Raw genomic sequence first — 18,862 nt, forward strand, 5'->3', positions numbered from 1 at the left:
ATAGATAGATAGATAGTAATGGCGTTAATTGGAATAAAAATCATGAAAAATATTATAACTTTTATGCGAACTTAACAGGAAATATATTTAAATTTTAACAAACTCATATTTAAGAGAAAATTAATTCTGAACATTTTATATTTGGGTATTACTTTATTGAGTATGTTTGTCATGACAGAGATATACATTATCTCTTATTATATTATTTTTGAATTTGATTTTTATTTCGTATGCACATCTAATTACCTTTTATATAACGCAGGACTATACAGATTTATCTGGTGCAGGGCAAGCAAAAGAGCAAGCTGTTTGAGGAACAGAGAACCCGGGTTAACGGGTCCGATGTACCAGTGGTTGCTTTGCGGTTCAAAGAAGTGCACATGATGTGGCTAACATGCGAAGCGGTAAGTTGAAATACTGATATAATAGAATAATATACCTACTAATAATATTATTGTAAATACTGATGAGCTAAGAATGACTTTTTTTTTTAACAAAAATATGCCAAATAAATTTGCTCTTAAGTCTTAATAAAGTATAAAACAAATCTTATCGCGTAGCTCTCTAACTCGAAATAGTTTGTTGATAATTTTGATTATCAGAATTATATTTTTATTCGATTCCAAGAATTATGACTACATAAGTATATTTTACATAATAGTATCATTAAAATAACTTATATTTATTCTTATCCTATTGATAAATAATAATATTATCCTATTATTTATAGATAGGTAATACGTCTTAACGTATCGAATTATATATGTTCATTATAAGTGGTACATAATTTATGTGCTTTGATAGTTAAATAACATAGGTATCTAAAGTATTTAAACAACTTATACTAAAATTGCGATCTACGCTGTAACCGTATTTATATTTTATGTTTTGTACGTTAATATTAAACGTGATCTAATTGATGCGATCTATTTATTTACGTGGCAATTTTCATAAGGATTTTAGGAGTTTTATAAAATAAAAAAAAGTGTTTTGATGTGTACGCAGTTATTACAGCGTAATTTAAATGTGCGATTTATATAATTGTTTAAAATATGCACATTCCGATAACACCTTAGTGTTACTACGCAAATATAAATTGATTTATCGTAATTAATTTTTTTTTTTAAACACTATTGTTGTGGGAAAAATGTACATGGTTGAATAGAATAAGATATAAATCAAATTTTTTTGTCGAGTAAATAAGTTTATTGGGTATTTAATTTTTTAGTCTTTTTATAATTTTTTTATTAATAATTATTTTCTATCCTAAGTATGGAATAATTATACAACATTGCAGTCTGCCTAATTTTAATGATATAGGTATGAAGTTTACGAGGTATATATATATATATATATATTATACGTAATATAATGATATTCCGTCAAAATCAGGTCATAAATCATAATAAATAGCACATATACATTATACATACAGTATTGTCATTTTGTAGAAATCTTCGATTGTAAGTCATTAAACCCGAGATATGTCCCTATAATGCTATAACTAACTAATGTAATTATATAATCGATTTCTATGTTATGTGCGGCATTTTTGAATTCCGTATAGTGTTATCACTAGGAATATAAATTTTGGAACAAAATAAAGCTTTTCCTACTTTAAATAGAAGACTGCAAACATAATATTAAGAGATAACATTATACAACTGCAGGTGTAATATTGGTCTAGAGAATTCGACATAATGGTTTTACCATAAAAGCTCACCGTAGTATACTATGAAAATTTAATCTGAGACTTTAGTCTAAAAATGAAGGATATCGTTCGTTCGATATATTTTTAGCGATATTATCTTTGTACGCTAAGTTTATGATATCGGCGATTTGAACGGGAAATAATATCATATAAAGTGACTTTTAACTCCTTATATCAACAACAGGGGTGTAATTTTTTTTTTTTTTTGTAAATAATTATATCATAATGTACGCCGATGGCAACGTACTGAACTTTAAACGTCGTGCACGCTGTATAATGTTAACAATATGATATTATTTTTTTTTTTTATAGTAATCGTAGGTAGGTACAGGGTGCCACCTGAACCTGGCAGAACGCATAATATTAATATTTACGTGTATATTTTACAGTATCCGGAGTCAGCCCGTATCTTTGACTCTGTGTGGTATTTATATATCGGCATACTATATGGGTACGACTATGTTATTATAAAATATTATGTATTATACACAATGTGCGCGTTTTTCGGGTTGGGTCATCCTAGTTTCCGTTTGTCCTTGTGGAATGTATGTGACGCGTACTAGACGTTTGTCGAGAATTTAAGTCGAGATGTATAGAAGATAATAAAAATCATAATGTTATTCAAATTACATTATTATTTGTCTCGTGTTTATATTAATGTAATGCTCAAAGTTCGAGGTCTGTAATATTGTCGGCTGACTAATGGTATTCGTAAATAGTAATAAAAAAAAAAAAATGCCTTCGTTGTTTGAGGGCGGCAAAGAATAAAAATTTCCACTTGAATGTTGATTGTATACCACTGCGCAACTATTTAGTACGCTTACATATTGTGTGTATAAGATGTGTATGTCGTTGATCTGTATCTATACCATAGATACCGTAAGACTTATACAAACCACGAGAAAACCATTAAGTAAACTACGGTATCAACTCATTTAACGTTTACATCCTCATGTTTTTTTACTAAAAGCTAAACATCTGCAAGTAAATGTTATTTGGTTTATATGATTGTGAAAACCCATGTTTTCTCCGTCCGTGCACCTAACCTCGCGCCCGTTCCTCGACAATTGTGTGACGTTGTGTTTTCATTTTAGTTTTATTATTGTTGTTATTATTATATTTTCCTTATAATTTTGTTATGTTCTCTTTCCTTCTTTGTTTCCATATCTGCGCAACGAATTTTCGGCAACAAAGGAACGGAAACGTTATGGTGGCGATGGCGGTGTGTGCCATAACGGTCGGTCGGTGGGGCGGGTGACTTGGTAGATATTATGATGACCGGCCTTGACGCTGGCCGAAATATATGAAATCGCCGAACCGACGCCCTTGTAAGTGTGCTAGTATGTGTACGTATGTGTGCGTAAATGCGCGTAAGTGAGTGCGTGTGAGTAATATGCGAGTTTGTGCGTGTTTGCGAGTGCGCGCACGAACAACTATAAGAGAACGGATCAAGGACACGACATTGGTTTTTGGCTAGGTCCTATAAAACACTTCCCCACTCCCTTCCCGTGATCGATTTTTTTTCATTTATCCGCGTTATCATGCGTGCACACCATACTATTATATGGTTAAGAAGAAAGGAGGGGTTTTGTTATTTACAATTTTTTCAACCCCGATTGAAAAACGAAAATTGTTGGGTTTTTTTTATTCATTTACTTCTATTGCATGTTGTACTACTACTCACTCCGTAATTGATGCAGTCGGAACAAACAGACAACGTTTGGTTTCCCTTTCATTCATCACTTTCATTTTAGATTTTTATGCTCCGACGGCTGTATACAGCCGCGCGTCTTCTTCTCTCTTCATCTCGTCACAATCTTCCTCACTGCCCCCTTCACCTATATAAATCAGTTGACAATTTTCATAATAATATTATTATCATTATTTTCACTTGGATTATTTGTATTAATATAATTAATTAGTGTAACACTCGTATGTAAGATGACCATAGGATTTTAAAATTCCGACCAAAATAAAAATACGTATTATAAATAAAATTGTTGCTTTATTCTGATGATACCATGTTACGACGTCCAATAATTGTATAAGTTATCGACCATAAGTTTTTTTTACTTTTGTGATTATCATCATTATTATTGATTGTAAATTATTAAATCTAACATAATTAATATTTGTGGTCTTTAAAAAAATGTTCTGCTTTTATTAGTTTTCCAGACTGCATTTGTTTAGTCTGCACAATATAAATAAAATTTAATGCGTGTAAGACACGTCAATAATTTTTTTTTTTAATTTTGTGTTCATACGATCTGTTATGCATAGGAACAATCGGCTATATAATAGCCTGGAAACAGAATTAATTTATGTTTGAATAGTGGTTTAGTAAGTTTAGTTAAAACTAATTTATTGTTATTTTTCGTGATAGTCGTATCAATATTTTAATTAAACTCGTTCATATACATAGGTTATCTATATTAACATTTCCTTGTAATAATTAACAATGGCTGATTCTTTTCTTGACACTTGAATGTGTTCCAATCGTGTTTATATAGCACATTTTTTTATGTGTTCTATGATTTTCTGATCGTTTAATATTAAGTATATGTAATATATTATGTTATAGTTAATTCCACGTGTATAATAGTGTATATTAATAATTATTACATATTACATTGATGTATACTAATATGTATTGTTTCCTTTTAATGCGAGAAGTGCTGATAAAGTAATAATTGTACTGTAACTCGTATATTAATGTTTTATCACCATAGCCTGACACTTTCACTACATATCGGTCGGCCATCGGGTGTACTAACGATTTCGTATACTTCATTCATAAAACAGTTTACGATGTACACTCGCGTTTAAAAATGACTCGAGCTAAACTATAACAATGAGCTCAGTAGGATGCAGACGGTTTTAATTGGCATAATGGCGTGGTGTTGCAATAACGTTTATACGTATTATTATGATATAGTAGCCGGAAACAACAACGAAATTATTACAAGTGTAACATTGTTCCTGTGCAGCAATTAAAATAGATATAAAAGAAAGAGTTCAAGTTGAACTGTCTGTTATTATTGAATTATTACCGTTTTACGTAAGCACAATAATTAATTTTTTGTTATCTGTACGTATAATAATGTGTTAGGACTTATAAAATGTATGTTATATTTATAGTACACTATAGATTATAGGTTTTTATATTTATGTGATAAATTGTTTTTGAATATATATTAATATATAATGTAGGTGTACCTTTTGAAACGAATTATAATATATTATTAATTATTATACTTGATAATTCGTTAATTAAACAAGCTTATCATCCTGGACTAAATATTATGAGCTATAATATTTTAAAATGTATAATAATATATGTATTACGTAACGATAATACGTTATATTAGTAGTTAGTAGCTACACATACATTAAACACCGCGGACCATACCTGAACTATTATTATTTTCGGCGGTTGTACATTATTATAATTATATTAAACCAAAGATTCGCGTCACGTGAAGAATATTTGGCAATTATTTTTTTACCAACGATAAACCGGTTTTACGACGATTCCATTAAATACCTGCGGATAGGAATTTTTTTCACCCGTCACATGACCCGCGTATATATTATTATCAGTGATCGTCGTCTACCGCAGTACTCTATTGATCTCTGTGCTCCTACTCGAGACAATATTTTTCGGTAGTTTATTATAATATGGTATGCCCCCCCACCTCATTTACTAAAATTTAACAATTTTGATAATATACAAGTACTGAAGTACGATATTTATTTTTACCAACAAATCTTCTATACTCCATCGTAAATTCATTTATATACACATTAAAATTCGAACGGTTTGTGGTGGCAATGCGCGTATGTACAACATATTAACATTTCGTGTAAGATTTGCTGGATAAATCGCGTCGTAGTAGCGTTTAATTTGAGAACACTCCTTCGAGCTTTACATTTTTTTCTTGCCACTAGTTGTTTGTTTACTTTAACGTTTAACATACGTGTACGCACGCGTTATTATTTAAAAATTTCCTATAAATACAAATTTATTGCGACTAAAAATAATAAATTTACATTGCTATATTCGCACGTATAGGTACGCTGTCGACATGTGCGTTCAAATAATAATAAGTAATAACACTGCACGGTATATACTATATTGTGTGACGTAGATATAGAAAAGAAAATATATTTTTTTAATTATCACATATTATGTAAATTGTTTTGTAACACGCTGTGGAGTGTTGTGATAATTTTTTTTTTTGTGCGGCTGTCTTTTTTTTGTAACTTGTAAAAACTAAATCGCGCTCGTGTATTTTATATTTTATTATAATATACATGTCATTATAAATATCATAATGAAATTATTAACTGACGGCCGCGAGGTTTGCATAATATATGCTATGTAACAACCCACTGACATAATTTAACAGATAGAGGGGATTGGAGATATCTTGCCTATGAATTGCGCCTAGTTATGAACTCTATCGTATTATAGGTATAAGCGGCGGTTTTGTACATGTGTGAAAAAATGAATTTTCCTTGGACCACGATTGCAGTGAATTACGTCTATCATACTCGTCCGCATCAAAGTATCTACGCGTTGTGTGTTAAAAACCCAAAGGCATATATTATATTATACCTGTACCTAATATTACTTAGGTACTTATAATTTATTACGAACGTTTCGGTGGCCAAACAGTCAAATGATCCGTCTTATACGCAGGAGACAGACATTGTGTGTAGAGCTAACGTAAATAAAAAAACGTAAAGACGCCGTGAAGAACTTTGTGGTTAAGTACCTTTGACACGTAGGGCTATAAATTAAATGCACTTACTTAAATATAACTCTTCAACAAGCGTGGTATAAACTTAGAGTGCATTGAGAAATTGTTAAAATATATGCAACAAAACAAGTGGTTTAAAAATATAGAAAATTATTTTTTTTTAATACAATTTAAAGGTGGCATATAATTATCTTCAACCTTGGTGATATTAACTATTAAAATATTTTACAACTATGTGCAAAGTAGAATTTCGTTTATTCATCATTGTGTACGTGTACTAGTAATATTGCAAAATATAATTTGATCATTTTACAGTGTCAAAATTCATAATATTTATGACATTTATCCTATATATATATATATAAACGGGAAAGATGAATAGCATTAAAAAACCGTCTCGCATTTGGGAAGATGAATGATTTAAATTTTAAAATAAATATACAATTTTTTTTCATTGTTTTAATCTGTTCTATATTCAAACCGTATAAGTATAAATATAATTAATTAAAATTATTGTAGCTATTTTTATTACTAAAATATATTATAATATATAGTAAAATAAATATTTTATGCTTATTGTTTTTCACGAACGTTAGCGACACGAATTATATTTTTGATATTATATTGTAATATTTAATTAAAAACAAAAAGATTATTGTTTTTATATTATAGAGGTCTAACAATATTTTACTCCTCTCATTCGACCTATATACTTTCTGATAAATGCAATTAATTGTGTATGCGTTCATATGTATCCGGAGGTATTAAACTCCAAAAATTTAATTAAACACAAAAATAAATGTTTTAACTTAAAAGTTTCATAGCTTAATTTTAATACATGTCTTAAGGATGGGATACAGTCAATTGGTCGTAAGAATTTGGTCGTCTGAAATTGATAGTTTGATAAATTGGTCGTTTAGAAAATTAGTATATAAGTTTATAATAAGTATATAATATTATTAATAAAAATAATATTTTGTCGTAATTTTTCTTAAAAGAATTTGTAATAATATGTGTGAAAATATAAGTCATAAAAAATAATTTGCGTGAAAAGTATTATAAGTTATGAGTTATTCCTGATATATATTCATCAATTAATGTTCTATCATTAAATGTTTTACATATAATTGTATTTATCCTCTTAGCGGTGTCATTATATTTCTTCCGTTTTCTAGGGATTTCTGCTCCTTTTCAATAGTGAACCATTTTCAGATGGTTTAGCCCAGCAGTTCTCAACCTTTTTTTCGTTCCGTACCCCTAAGTTTAATACATTGAAAGATTGTACCTCTCATTATAATTTTTAAACTTTTTTACATAACTACTTTTAAAATATTTAAATAAAAAATAACAAAAAATTCTATGTTACATTCTATATTCCTTATCTAATAGAGATAAGTTGACGGTCAAGTTTTAATTTGTAACTCAAATTTTCATTTTTAATGACATATCATAAATATTTTCGAAATGAATTGTTTTAAATAAACGTATTCAACATTTTCCACCATTAACCAATTTTTTTTCACGTACCCCTTGAGATCATATCGCACATTATATACATTATATACATTATCATACGCGCACCCTAGGTTGAGAACCATTGGTTTAGCCTGACAGTTTAAATTTGTACATGCTGTTATTCAACTTATTATCGCAAAATGTATAGTGATGATTATTTTTGATTTTTACCTATATATTTTAACGTTCTTAAACCAATATTCATGTTTTGCGACGAAAATATACAACGACAAACTTACCAAAGGATCAATTTTACCACGTCTAGTTGACATAAACTCCTTAAGGATTCCACTCCTATAGCTAAAATTTGTAGGAATAAGGCTTTAAAATAATTCAAATATTTTAGATCAGTTAAGCATGTTTTCTATGTAACGCACTTTTAGGTATTGAGCAAGATTTGTATAGCTTACAGGAGTAAACAAATTTTAGGATTACTTTATTCCTTTACATTACCATATTAGTAATAATAATATTTTTATTGTTATAGATAATTTTATGTTTATTTATACGTCCAGTTTAATATAAGTACAAAATAGTCAATAGGTAAAAAAAAATATACTACTGCTCTTCTCCAAATATTGTGGATATAATATATAAGTTTTATAATAAAACTCGAATTAAAATACAAAATATATATCACAATAAAAAAATTAATATTTTATAAATTAAAGGTTATACTTAACTAGTATTTGTATTATGTAGGTACACTATATATATTATACAATATAGGTACTTATTTAATAACAAATACATAAATTAATAATTTGTGTGTTAATTATCAGTAGGTAAATGACATTATAATTAATATTAAATGTAAATTTTTTACTAGTGATGTTTATATTTGGATAATTTTTTATTCAATTTTTTTCTGTCATTATTTTGTAAATTTAACATATTTATTCATAATTATATATTTACTATAATATTATATTATATGAAACATATTTTTTCTCGTTGTGAGTAAGAAGGGGGATTTATTTTGTAGAAAGACGTCTTATTTTGTACGAGAACTCATCATTATTCGTACAGTGTGTGTATATATATATATATATATATATATATATATATATTTATATATATATATATATATATATATGTGTGTGTATGTGTGTATAAAAACATTGTATTCTTATACTATATAGTAACAATATTAATATATTCATTAATTTTATCGTCTATTTTCGTCGACTAGCTAACAAATATGCATGTTACTGAGTGCTAGAAGAATAACGCGGGTTTTAATATTTTAATTCTTTGGATGTATATTTTTGTTAAAATGAATAGGTATTATCTTGTGTTTAACTTGTGTATAAGTTGTCGTAGATTTTCATCAGTGCGTCAACGTTTGTTTTTCGTACGTATACCATTTTACTTCTGCTCGCCATTATTGCAGCAGCCAGTTGAGCATATATGCATGTACATTATGCGTGTTTTTTTATCCTGAGATCGTCGATTTTGGTTACAAAAACAAAGAACGTTTGTACGTTATAGGTATTGTGTGCGAAAACTTTTTTTTTTTTATCCTATCTTATCGGGTAAATGCGCATAAGACAGACTAACGAACAACAGGGGAGGGAAAAAGAGCGAGGAAAATAAATTTATAGGCACCTCGTCCTTACAATATACATCCTCTTTACTATATATATTATATATTATGTGTAGTGTACACACTTAAATATATTATATTTGTGGTATAAACACATACAGACATTATATATTATATACAGACTAGTTTCATTTATATTTTTATTTCGCGTTCGTTCAGGTTTTTTTTTTTAGAGAGACTATAACACGCGTCTTATTCGGTCGCAGGGTAATTCACTCGTGTAATCAGTGAACCAAACGCGAATATAACGACGATTTCGATTTCAAAAGAATATCTAACAGTGCGTGGATCAGGGTGGGCTTGAAAAAATGTAAATCTTGAACGCATTGAAAAAATATACGCAACAAGAAAACGCGAACTGGTGTAGTGTTTAATAATATAACAGTGTATAATACAAATAATTTATTACATGTGTAAAATGGCGAACTACTACAACGTGTGTGTAACTGTGTATGGTCCTATCGCTAAGCGATATTGCGCGCAATATGATGTATACACCACTTAAACGCGCGTACTTTCATATACATACTGTCGTTATTATTGCAATTCGATACTTAGGACACGGTATAATATATAATATTGTATTAGGCATGATTATGGTATGTATACAGTTTATGCTGCAGTGGTGGTCAAAGTTTTTTTCCAATAGAGTGCCGAGGTATTTTTGTGATGCAAAATATATATAGGCGAATTGGAACTCGGGCCGGACGAGAAATTCGCGACACCATAAATTAACTGGCACCCTATATATATGTATTGAAAAGGGAGTAATGCATATTTGGTTCCCTTTTATATAATGGCTTAAGATCGGAATATTTTAAATAAAAATATGTACTAGTACATTTATTTACGTCTATTGTTTTATTTACACAGTTTTTCGGCGATATAACATAATATATATATATATACACATTATTATTTTTATGTTCAAATAAACGGTATAACATAAAAATTTGATTGTCTTAAAAAAAAAAAAAAAAAAAAAATGAAAAGCCACCCGATTGGCAACCACTGTTTGGCGTAGTGTACTTGCGGATTACTGCAGTAACGATTGGTTGTGGAGGAAGTAGGGGAAGTATGCGGATTCAGCGAATGTTAGATAATATTGTATTCTATCATATTATTTATAAAACAGTATCTCTCTCTCATTTTATCGCGTATAAAGTATATAAAAAACGTTCGTACGTACGAATATTATGTCCATAAGTATGATATAAATTGCTAGATGTACACCCTCCCCTGTGACGTATTTGCTTTAAGTCCAATGGTTTTATATATACGTTTAATTGCTGAAGCACAAATTTAACTCTTTCGTAGAATTGTTTATTTTTTTAAAGATATTTGATGTACTGAAACACTCTTGTTATTATTTTATATTGCGGGAAGAAAACGTTCTTATGTATCTCATAATTGTCAATTGTATTTGCGCGTAATTATAAACTCTGATAGGTGATAGTTTTGATGAAAAATTTCCAAAAGTATGAACTGAACTTTTCCCGGCGAATTTAGATGAACTCCTAAAATCGCTCATGTGACTTTGGTGTATACTTACCGTAAGTAGTCAATCGCAATATTCCCGTTGACATTTTTAATCTTATGAAAACGTGTCAATAAATATACGCAATGTTCTCCGCGCTTGTTTTACGGTCACTCTGTATTGTACTTAGGTTAAGTGCGTCGTTTTTATAGAGCCGGTCGTTAATAATAATAATAATAAAAACTACATTTTTAATTTTATTATTAAAAAGGTCCTCTGCAGTTGAAATAATAATAATACCAATGATAATAAACATTCGACGACTACTTATTCGTACATGTATATACGCGCGCCGCCTTCGGGGATTTCAGTGGGCGCCGTGCGCTACTGTCCGTCAAGGTTCCCCGGGAGCGGTTTGGGTGGAAAAGGGTGGTGTCTCGTGCCGAAAAGGAAGCTGTTGACACGAATGTAATAATATATAAATATATTATAATAGCGGGCACTGGCTAGACAGAATTATATTTAAAAAATAATTTTTTCGTTTAATAATAAAACGTACAAAACGTCGTCGGGTGAGCAACCGGGCAGCAGCAGACGACGACAATTGGAATGTTCGTGCGGTGAGGAGGGGTTCCGATGTAGTAGAAATAGTGAAGTCCACGTGCTGACTCGGGGCGCCCACGCGTTTGGCGGTTGTCCCGAGATGAAAACTGATGGTTGTCGAGAGGGGGAGTTACTTCTTAATAAGTGGCGTCCCTCCCCTCCCACCAGTGTTCATCCTCTCGCACATACTTATTATTTAGATACTACTATACATCGTGCGTACTCCCGGAAATAGTTTCACTCTATAAGTTTGTGTCCATTGTACATAATATATAAACTTAATATACCTACTTTTATTTCATTATTCACAGTTATTCTGATTTTGAATTATAATTTACTGATATTTTCTCCCATGATGTATATTTAAAAAAAATATATATTCTAACCGTGTTACCGGTTTTGGGTCCTTCAAATAGAAATTGAGTTTATATGTAAATATTTTTAAGGATTTTTATTTAAATGATCATAGATTTTTTGTGTTGTTATTATTGCAGTAATAATAAATTATACTATACAAGAACACAAAATGAATTTTTTCATTTGTCTTCAGTTTTAACTAAAGGTTAAATAGAATTATTTTTCTTCTTATCAAGAAAGAAAAAGATTATAATAATAAAGAATATATTCCAATTAAAAAAAAATAAGTTTAGTTGATCACTATTTATTACTCTATGGCCTTTGAATATTGACCTATCTTCTTAATAGACTTTATAAGCCTTATACTTTTTTATACTATTTTTTTTTAAAATTTTATATTTGCCTATTTATATAACTATACTTTCTTTTGTGTCAATGTATTTTTTCCATTGTAAAACAATAAACTACATTTTGAAGGTTTGAATTTTTTTCATTCATATTTTTATAGTATAATACATTGTAATTAACAAATCAGTGACACTTATACGATTTAACTTAATATTTTTTTATCACATTTTACAAAGTATATGCTATCTATATCAATTAAAATTAATATATTTGTATGCATTTTAAAATAATGCGTGATGAAATCATTTTGAATTCAATATACAATAAAATGTCTAACTTTGTAAAACGTTGCTGAAAACCTCCATACTTCTGTTCTAGACACATTAAACCTTATCTGCACAGGAAGAACATAAAAAATAAAATAAAATGAAAGAGGGATGTATATTTTATTATAATTAATGTAAATACAAGTTTGTTTACGACCTTATTCGTACTAATGCGTTTCGTCCCTACTTTTTTTTAGGTGTAATTATTATATTAAAAACTAGTCTACATTCTACATCCTCTATTATAGGACCTCTAAAATGTACTATTATATTATTTCTCGATGTAGTGTTATTATGTAAGTTTTGTTTGGCGTGTATATTATTTTTATAATATTTAATTTCCATATCAATTCTAATCTATTGCAATGTGTTTCGAGCATACAACTATAATAGTTTTAATATTAGTTATAAGCATATACATTTAATTTAAATTAGTGCATATAATAAAATTTTTAGAAAAAACCCATTCAAATCGTTCTATTTGTAGGTTAATATAATAATAATTATATACATTTTTTTTTCAATAAAACAATTTAATTATTTTATATCTTTTATCACCTGGACATACAACAATTTTCGTTTATTTACAATTCATACGGCTGCAGGATGTGAACACAAATAAACATTCGGCAGTGGCAATTATTTTGATCAACTGTGGTTATTAAAAATCAACTGTCTGCGATTGTTTATTATTAATTTTCATCGAAAGGTATACTATATACATGTACGATGTGTACTTGCAACAGTGTAAATTATACATATGCATAATATTATTGTACGCTTGTTAAACGTCTCCTTGTCGGTCCTGGGAAAATATATTGCTGTTTTACTGATAATGCTGTCGTGTGACATTAATATTTTTATATGTATACATAAATGTACTGTTATGTAAGTGAAGATGTTTTGAAAATAATAATTATGATATACTACATAATAACTGCATTGTATGCACATGCCGCGTGTGAGAGACGCAAATTCAATTAATTATTAACGTATACAGTATGGTGTATACTATTAATGGCGGTTTAAATATCTATATACAGTGGAACCTCGATAACTCGAACTTCTATAAGTCGAATTTTCGATAACTCGAAAGAATGCCTTGGTCCCTACTTTATAACATATCATATGTGTAACCTCTGTAAGTCGAATTTTCGATAACTCGATTTTTTTTCGCCCCCAACCGATTTGAGTTATCTAGGTTCCACTGTAATTGTGCGTGAAAACAATGAATCGACATTTGCTAATGATATAATCAAATACAGAGAAAAAAAATGAATTAGTTATAGGTAAGATAAGTTGCCTAAATTTCACCAGTGTATAATAACTCGTAATTTATGTAATAATTATTTATACTTCTGTATATCAGATTGTACTCGTTGTGCGTGTCAATCAGCTCCATTCGAATGTAAGGACAACCGTGTAGGTAGAACTTACGTACTATTTGTTTATTTTCACGTAAATTTCCTTTGTATGAATGTAAGTGAGTTTCTCGGATTTTTTCTAAATCGAAACATGATATACAGTTTTATTTAATTTTCGCAACATTAATGTTATTCGGATTTTTCTTTTCGGTCCAAATGTATCTATTTGTTTTGGTTAATAATTGTCAACTCGTATTGGGGTTTTCCCATTTGTCGGATAACCATTTTTATAACTGTTTCTTAAATTTTGTTAGTATAATTTATTATTTAATAAAAAATTATGTTTTCTCCTTTTTTTTATGCATTATGGAAAATATGAAAAGTAAAAAATCCGAAAAATATTCAGAATAGTATATTATTATTACAAAATGGACACACTGCAATACTGCATATTTTATTGTATTTAAGAATATCTTTTTTCACTATATAGAATAGTCTTATCGCCAACTATAACTGTCGTTTTATAATTTTTTCGATTTTTTTGTGATTTAATTTTTGAAAAAAATGTATTTATTTTATTATATACTTAGGACTTAGGTACTTATGTAATATAAATTAACTATTTACGTTTATTATCGATGACGTTGTACACTTAAAGATGAGCCGTTTATCACGAATTACGTATACATATAAGCAGCATCAACGATAAAATGGTAATCTAATTATAATTTAAAACATAGTGGCTAGAATCCAAAATCTCTGTTTCCGTTTTGGTTATTATTTATAAGGTTTTAATTTATTTAATATTAGTCTCTTGAACATAGTAATTAATGCGCTTAAGGTTTGCACGGTTAATTAAGAAGTCGCGGTATTAAACTTTCACACTTCATTTTTCTTTAAGTTTTTGACGGATTTCACAAAATCTCTTTAGCAGCCAACAACACCTATCATCAAGATATTATAATTTATAATTAAATACATCATGCTTTAAATTGTTTGTTATTTTTGATTTTCAGCGTGAGTTTTATAATAATATGTAGCATTGTAGATTGTAAAATGTACTAAGGTATAACATTCTAATCGATTGGAACAAGAAAAAATTTATGTTTATGATATGAAAACACTTTTTCATCTTGATTGGTTTTAGTTCAGCATTTTAACATAATTTAATTATTGAATTCAGATTCTATAGTGCAAGCTCTCTCTCTTTCTAACTATTTATAATAGGTATATTATTTAATTTCATAAAAATATTTGTCATCAATTATTTTATGTTCTATGGCTCACATTGATATTAAATAGTAATATATTATCTGTGGTAATACATGAGTGTATATATATGCGCATTTATATAATATTAAATTATAGGCTGATCGTATTTATCGCGTAGCTACTTAAAAGTCCTACCGAATTGTTTATGTCGGTTTACGTGATTACGTATGCACGTTAAATTTAATGGGGTTTTAATAAAGATAAATAATTAATTATTATTATTACTCCAATGTATGTTTTAAACGCTTATAATAACAGTACTCGCGTAAAAAATATATACATTTATACTTATTTATACTCGTATGTTAATCGTATAGGCATTTGGTATAATGTACTGTTTAACTGTATATTATGATCTGCTTCTGCTGAAGATTCTAAACGACATGGATTACAATAAGTCACGGGTTTTTATTTGTGAGATATATACGCTTGCTGCAGTGGTGTAAGTACAATCTGAGTATCGTGTTTTACCGGGTTGATTTTGTATACAAAGTGATTTATTAATGCGAGACGTTTGTTTTACATAGGCGTATTTATTTCATTTCATTTTTTTTTTTTTTTTTTTTTTACATATTTTATGTCTTTGAAAATAACTTATTTAACCTAGCCGGCGGAATAGTAAAAAACAATTTGGAAATTCTGTCTTGATTTATATGTGTACGCGTCATATACATTTAAATCCAGTTGCCTAAACATATTTTAATACGTATACCACAGTTTATAATATAAGCACTACGCTTTTTGGTGCCAAAACATATGTCACAAACTAGTACATTCTTGGCGCTCAAAACTCAATTAGGGATCATCAATTATACCGGTGGCCATAAAAATAAATGACGTCGACCGGCTTTCGATGAAAATTACTGTACATCTATATTGACGTGCGTATGACAGCGATCGACAACGCACGTTAATTTTGAACATATATAATGTAATATAGTAAAATCCTAGCATTGATACGAATTGTCGCGAGAAACACATTTACGGTAATGTCATCACATCAGAATATATCATTTATTCCCGTTCGGCAGTCGCTAAACTCGCAACGAGCAAATAATGTTACATTAAACTTTATGTTGGGCCGGCGACTCGATGACGCGGTTCCGTTACGGCTTAATTATCGAATCGGCATTCCGGATCGATGAAAATCCATACAACAAACACACACACACACACACACACACACACACACACACATAATATGTACGTATACTTAAAGGGAAACATGCGCGCGGTGTAAAGTTATTCGAAAATACCGTACCTAAGTATACTGTGTACCTGTGTACATGTGTGTGTGTGTGTATATATGTATGGTATTTCTATGTACATATGTGTATATATTATCATCTCGTATATTATATCCTTCCCCTGCACAACTTTCAAACCTGTTCCTGGCGCTGTTTTGTCAACCGGTTTCCCGCGTGTACCCCGTCGATCTAGACACACGCTTAGGTTATACATGACGTATACACCGTGGTCTCGTTCGTGAAGATTTTTGGTTTATGTTTTTCGATTTTGGGGTTTCGAATCATCGAGCGAAAAGTTTTTGTAATATAGGTACACGAGTAGACGTGTCATTTTTATAGTATACCTACGTTCTCTTTACGTATACATTTTGTTTCGATTAATGGTCGATATTCGTGATCCGATTATAATTATTCCTCGTTATTTATACCTATATTATAATTATATTGATGAGAACTAATGAACTTTTAGAGTGTTTTATTACACACTGACGATTTGAAAATATATTAGATATAGTCGCTCTGCAATCTCGTGTTGTGTCTCTTGGCACTCTACTCGAATTTGAATGCTCACGGATCAAGAATTATTATTTACTTATTATTATTTTATTTTTTATTTTTTTATGTTTGGTATTTAAGCATTGTTGTTTATAGAAAAATATAGTTAATCTTTTGAAAAAAACATTGTCAAGAAATCACAATGATGTTGAAAAAATTGATAATAGTTTATACAAAAATAAAAAAAAATTTTAATATGCATACAGTAAGAAAAACTGAGAACAATTTTCTTAAATAAAAAACATAGCTAGTGATAAAATGTTTACCCATCATATATATTATATGTAAATAACTCGTCCTTGAGCCTGATTATAATCTAGAACGAGTGGTTATAATAATTAATAATGCTTGTAATAAAATTGTCATCTCTAAAAACCTGAAAATTAATACACTTGAGTCGTAAAATTGTATTCCGTTGTAGAATAGCTGGGGAGGAGAAGGATTTCGTCCAGTCTGTCTAATATTAAAATACACTGTAGATTGATAAATCTTAACTTTTATCCATGAAAATAATTTCATTTTAAAATCAATAAGTTAAAAAAAAAAAAATTGTTAAAAACCACTAAACTAATGTATAGAAACAATATTTAACCGTTGAAACAGTATTATTTTTTAATGGTTTAAGAATAAATATTATACCTATATTTGGTACCTCGAAATTACAAGTGACGCCAATATTTTTTTAAATGATAATAAATATTGAACTATTCATGTTTCAGTCTTAAAATTTTTTAAAAACTACTTTTATAATATGGCGACACAAATTAAATGAATAAATAATTTTTTTTTCTTTCACATATACAATAGTTGATGGTGGAATAAACTAGTGTCCAAGTTCAAAGTTCCAACCGTTTACTTAATTCATGTATATAATATGTTGCAGCCAGGTTAGGTTAGGTTGTTAGGTTGAAATTATATATGTTTTGAAAAATTATCTAATTCATGAAATGGAAGCCTTTTTTTTCCTCTTATCGAGAAATTTAAAAATCTTTTCTTTTATGGATGCTAACATTTTATATCGTGTTGGTATAATTATGTGATATAAATTAAAACATTTTCTATACTTTTTAAAATAATTTTGATAGTTATAACTAATTACTTAGTTTCATCAAGAGGATGACCATCAGATGAGAAATTTACATGACATAAAAGTGTAATATCTATTTCGTGAAAAAACCTAAGAATAACTTTTTATGAAATGAATAATTTCATCAAAGGAATGCGGCATATATATACTGGGATTTGCGTATAGTATACGTAGGGTATCTATATATTTTCAATGCTTGTACCGAGAAAACAGTGGTTTGTCCTCCATTATAATTTAAAGTTAAAATATGTTCCTACTATATTTGCGGTTGTGGTTACGCCTTTCCGTCAACGCCACGGCCGTTGTTATCATCATCCTCGTTGTTATCAGTGTATTTGTAGTCATATGTAATGATATAACTGTGTTACACATATATACACACAAGCGCGCGCATAGGTAATGTGCGTTGTGCCGGCATTTTCGAATTCGATTAAAAATGTTGACCTTCAGAATAGGAAAAGAAGAAGAATCGGCTAAGTTGATCGGTCATTGCCGTTAATTTGTGGTTGCCAAATCACGGCGATGACCCACCCAATGGAAAAGAAATGTCCATATAATATATAACGCTATGTATTTGGTACGCTGTGTGCCAAATGACGAAATTCCCGAATATCTAAATGGTTTTTAATTA

At 29.2% G+C, this 18,862-nt stretch overlaps 1 protein-coding gene across 1 annotated transcript in view; it reads left to right on the forward strand.

The window, feature by feature from the left end:
• LOC112597637 (tRNA dimethylallyltransferase) overlaps positions 1-18,862 on the forward strand; it is a 101,723-nt gene that overhangs the window by 53,163 nt on the left and 29,698 nt on the right. The window contains exon 4 of the mRNA XM_025343767.1: positions 263-404. Within this exon, the coding sequence (XP_025199552.1) occupies positions 263-404 (142 nt within the window). The remainder of the gene's footprint in view (positions 1-262; positions 405-18,862) is intronic.

This window comes from Melanaphis sacchari, unplaced genomic scaffold (genome assembly GCF_002803265.2).
Source record: "Melanaphis sacchari strain LSU unplaced genomic scaffold, SCAv2.0 Contig42_pilon_pilon, whole genome shotgun sequence".
Taxonomy (NCBI): domain Eukaryota; kingdom Metazoa; phylum Arthropoda; class Insecta; order Hemiptera; family Aphididae; genus Melanaphis; species Melanaphis sacchari.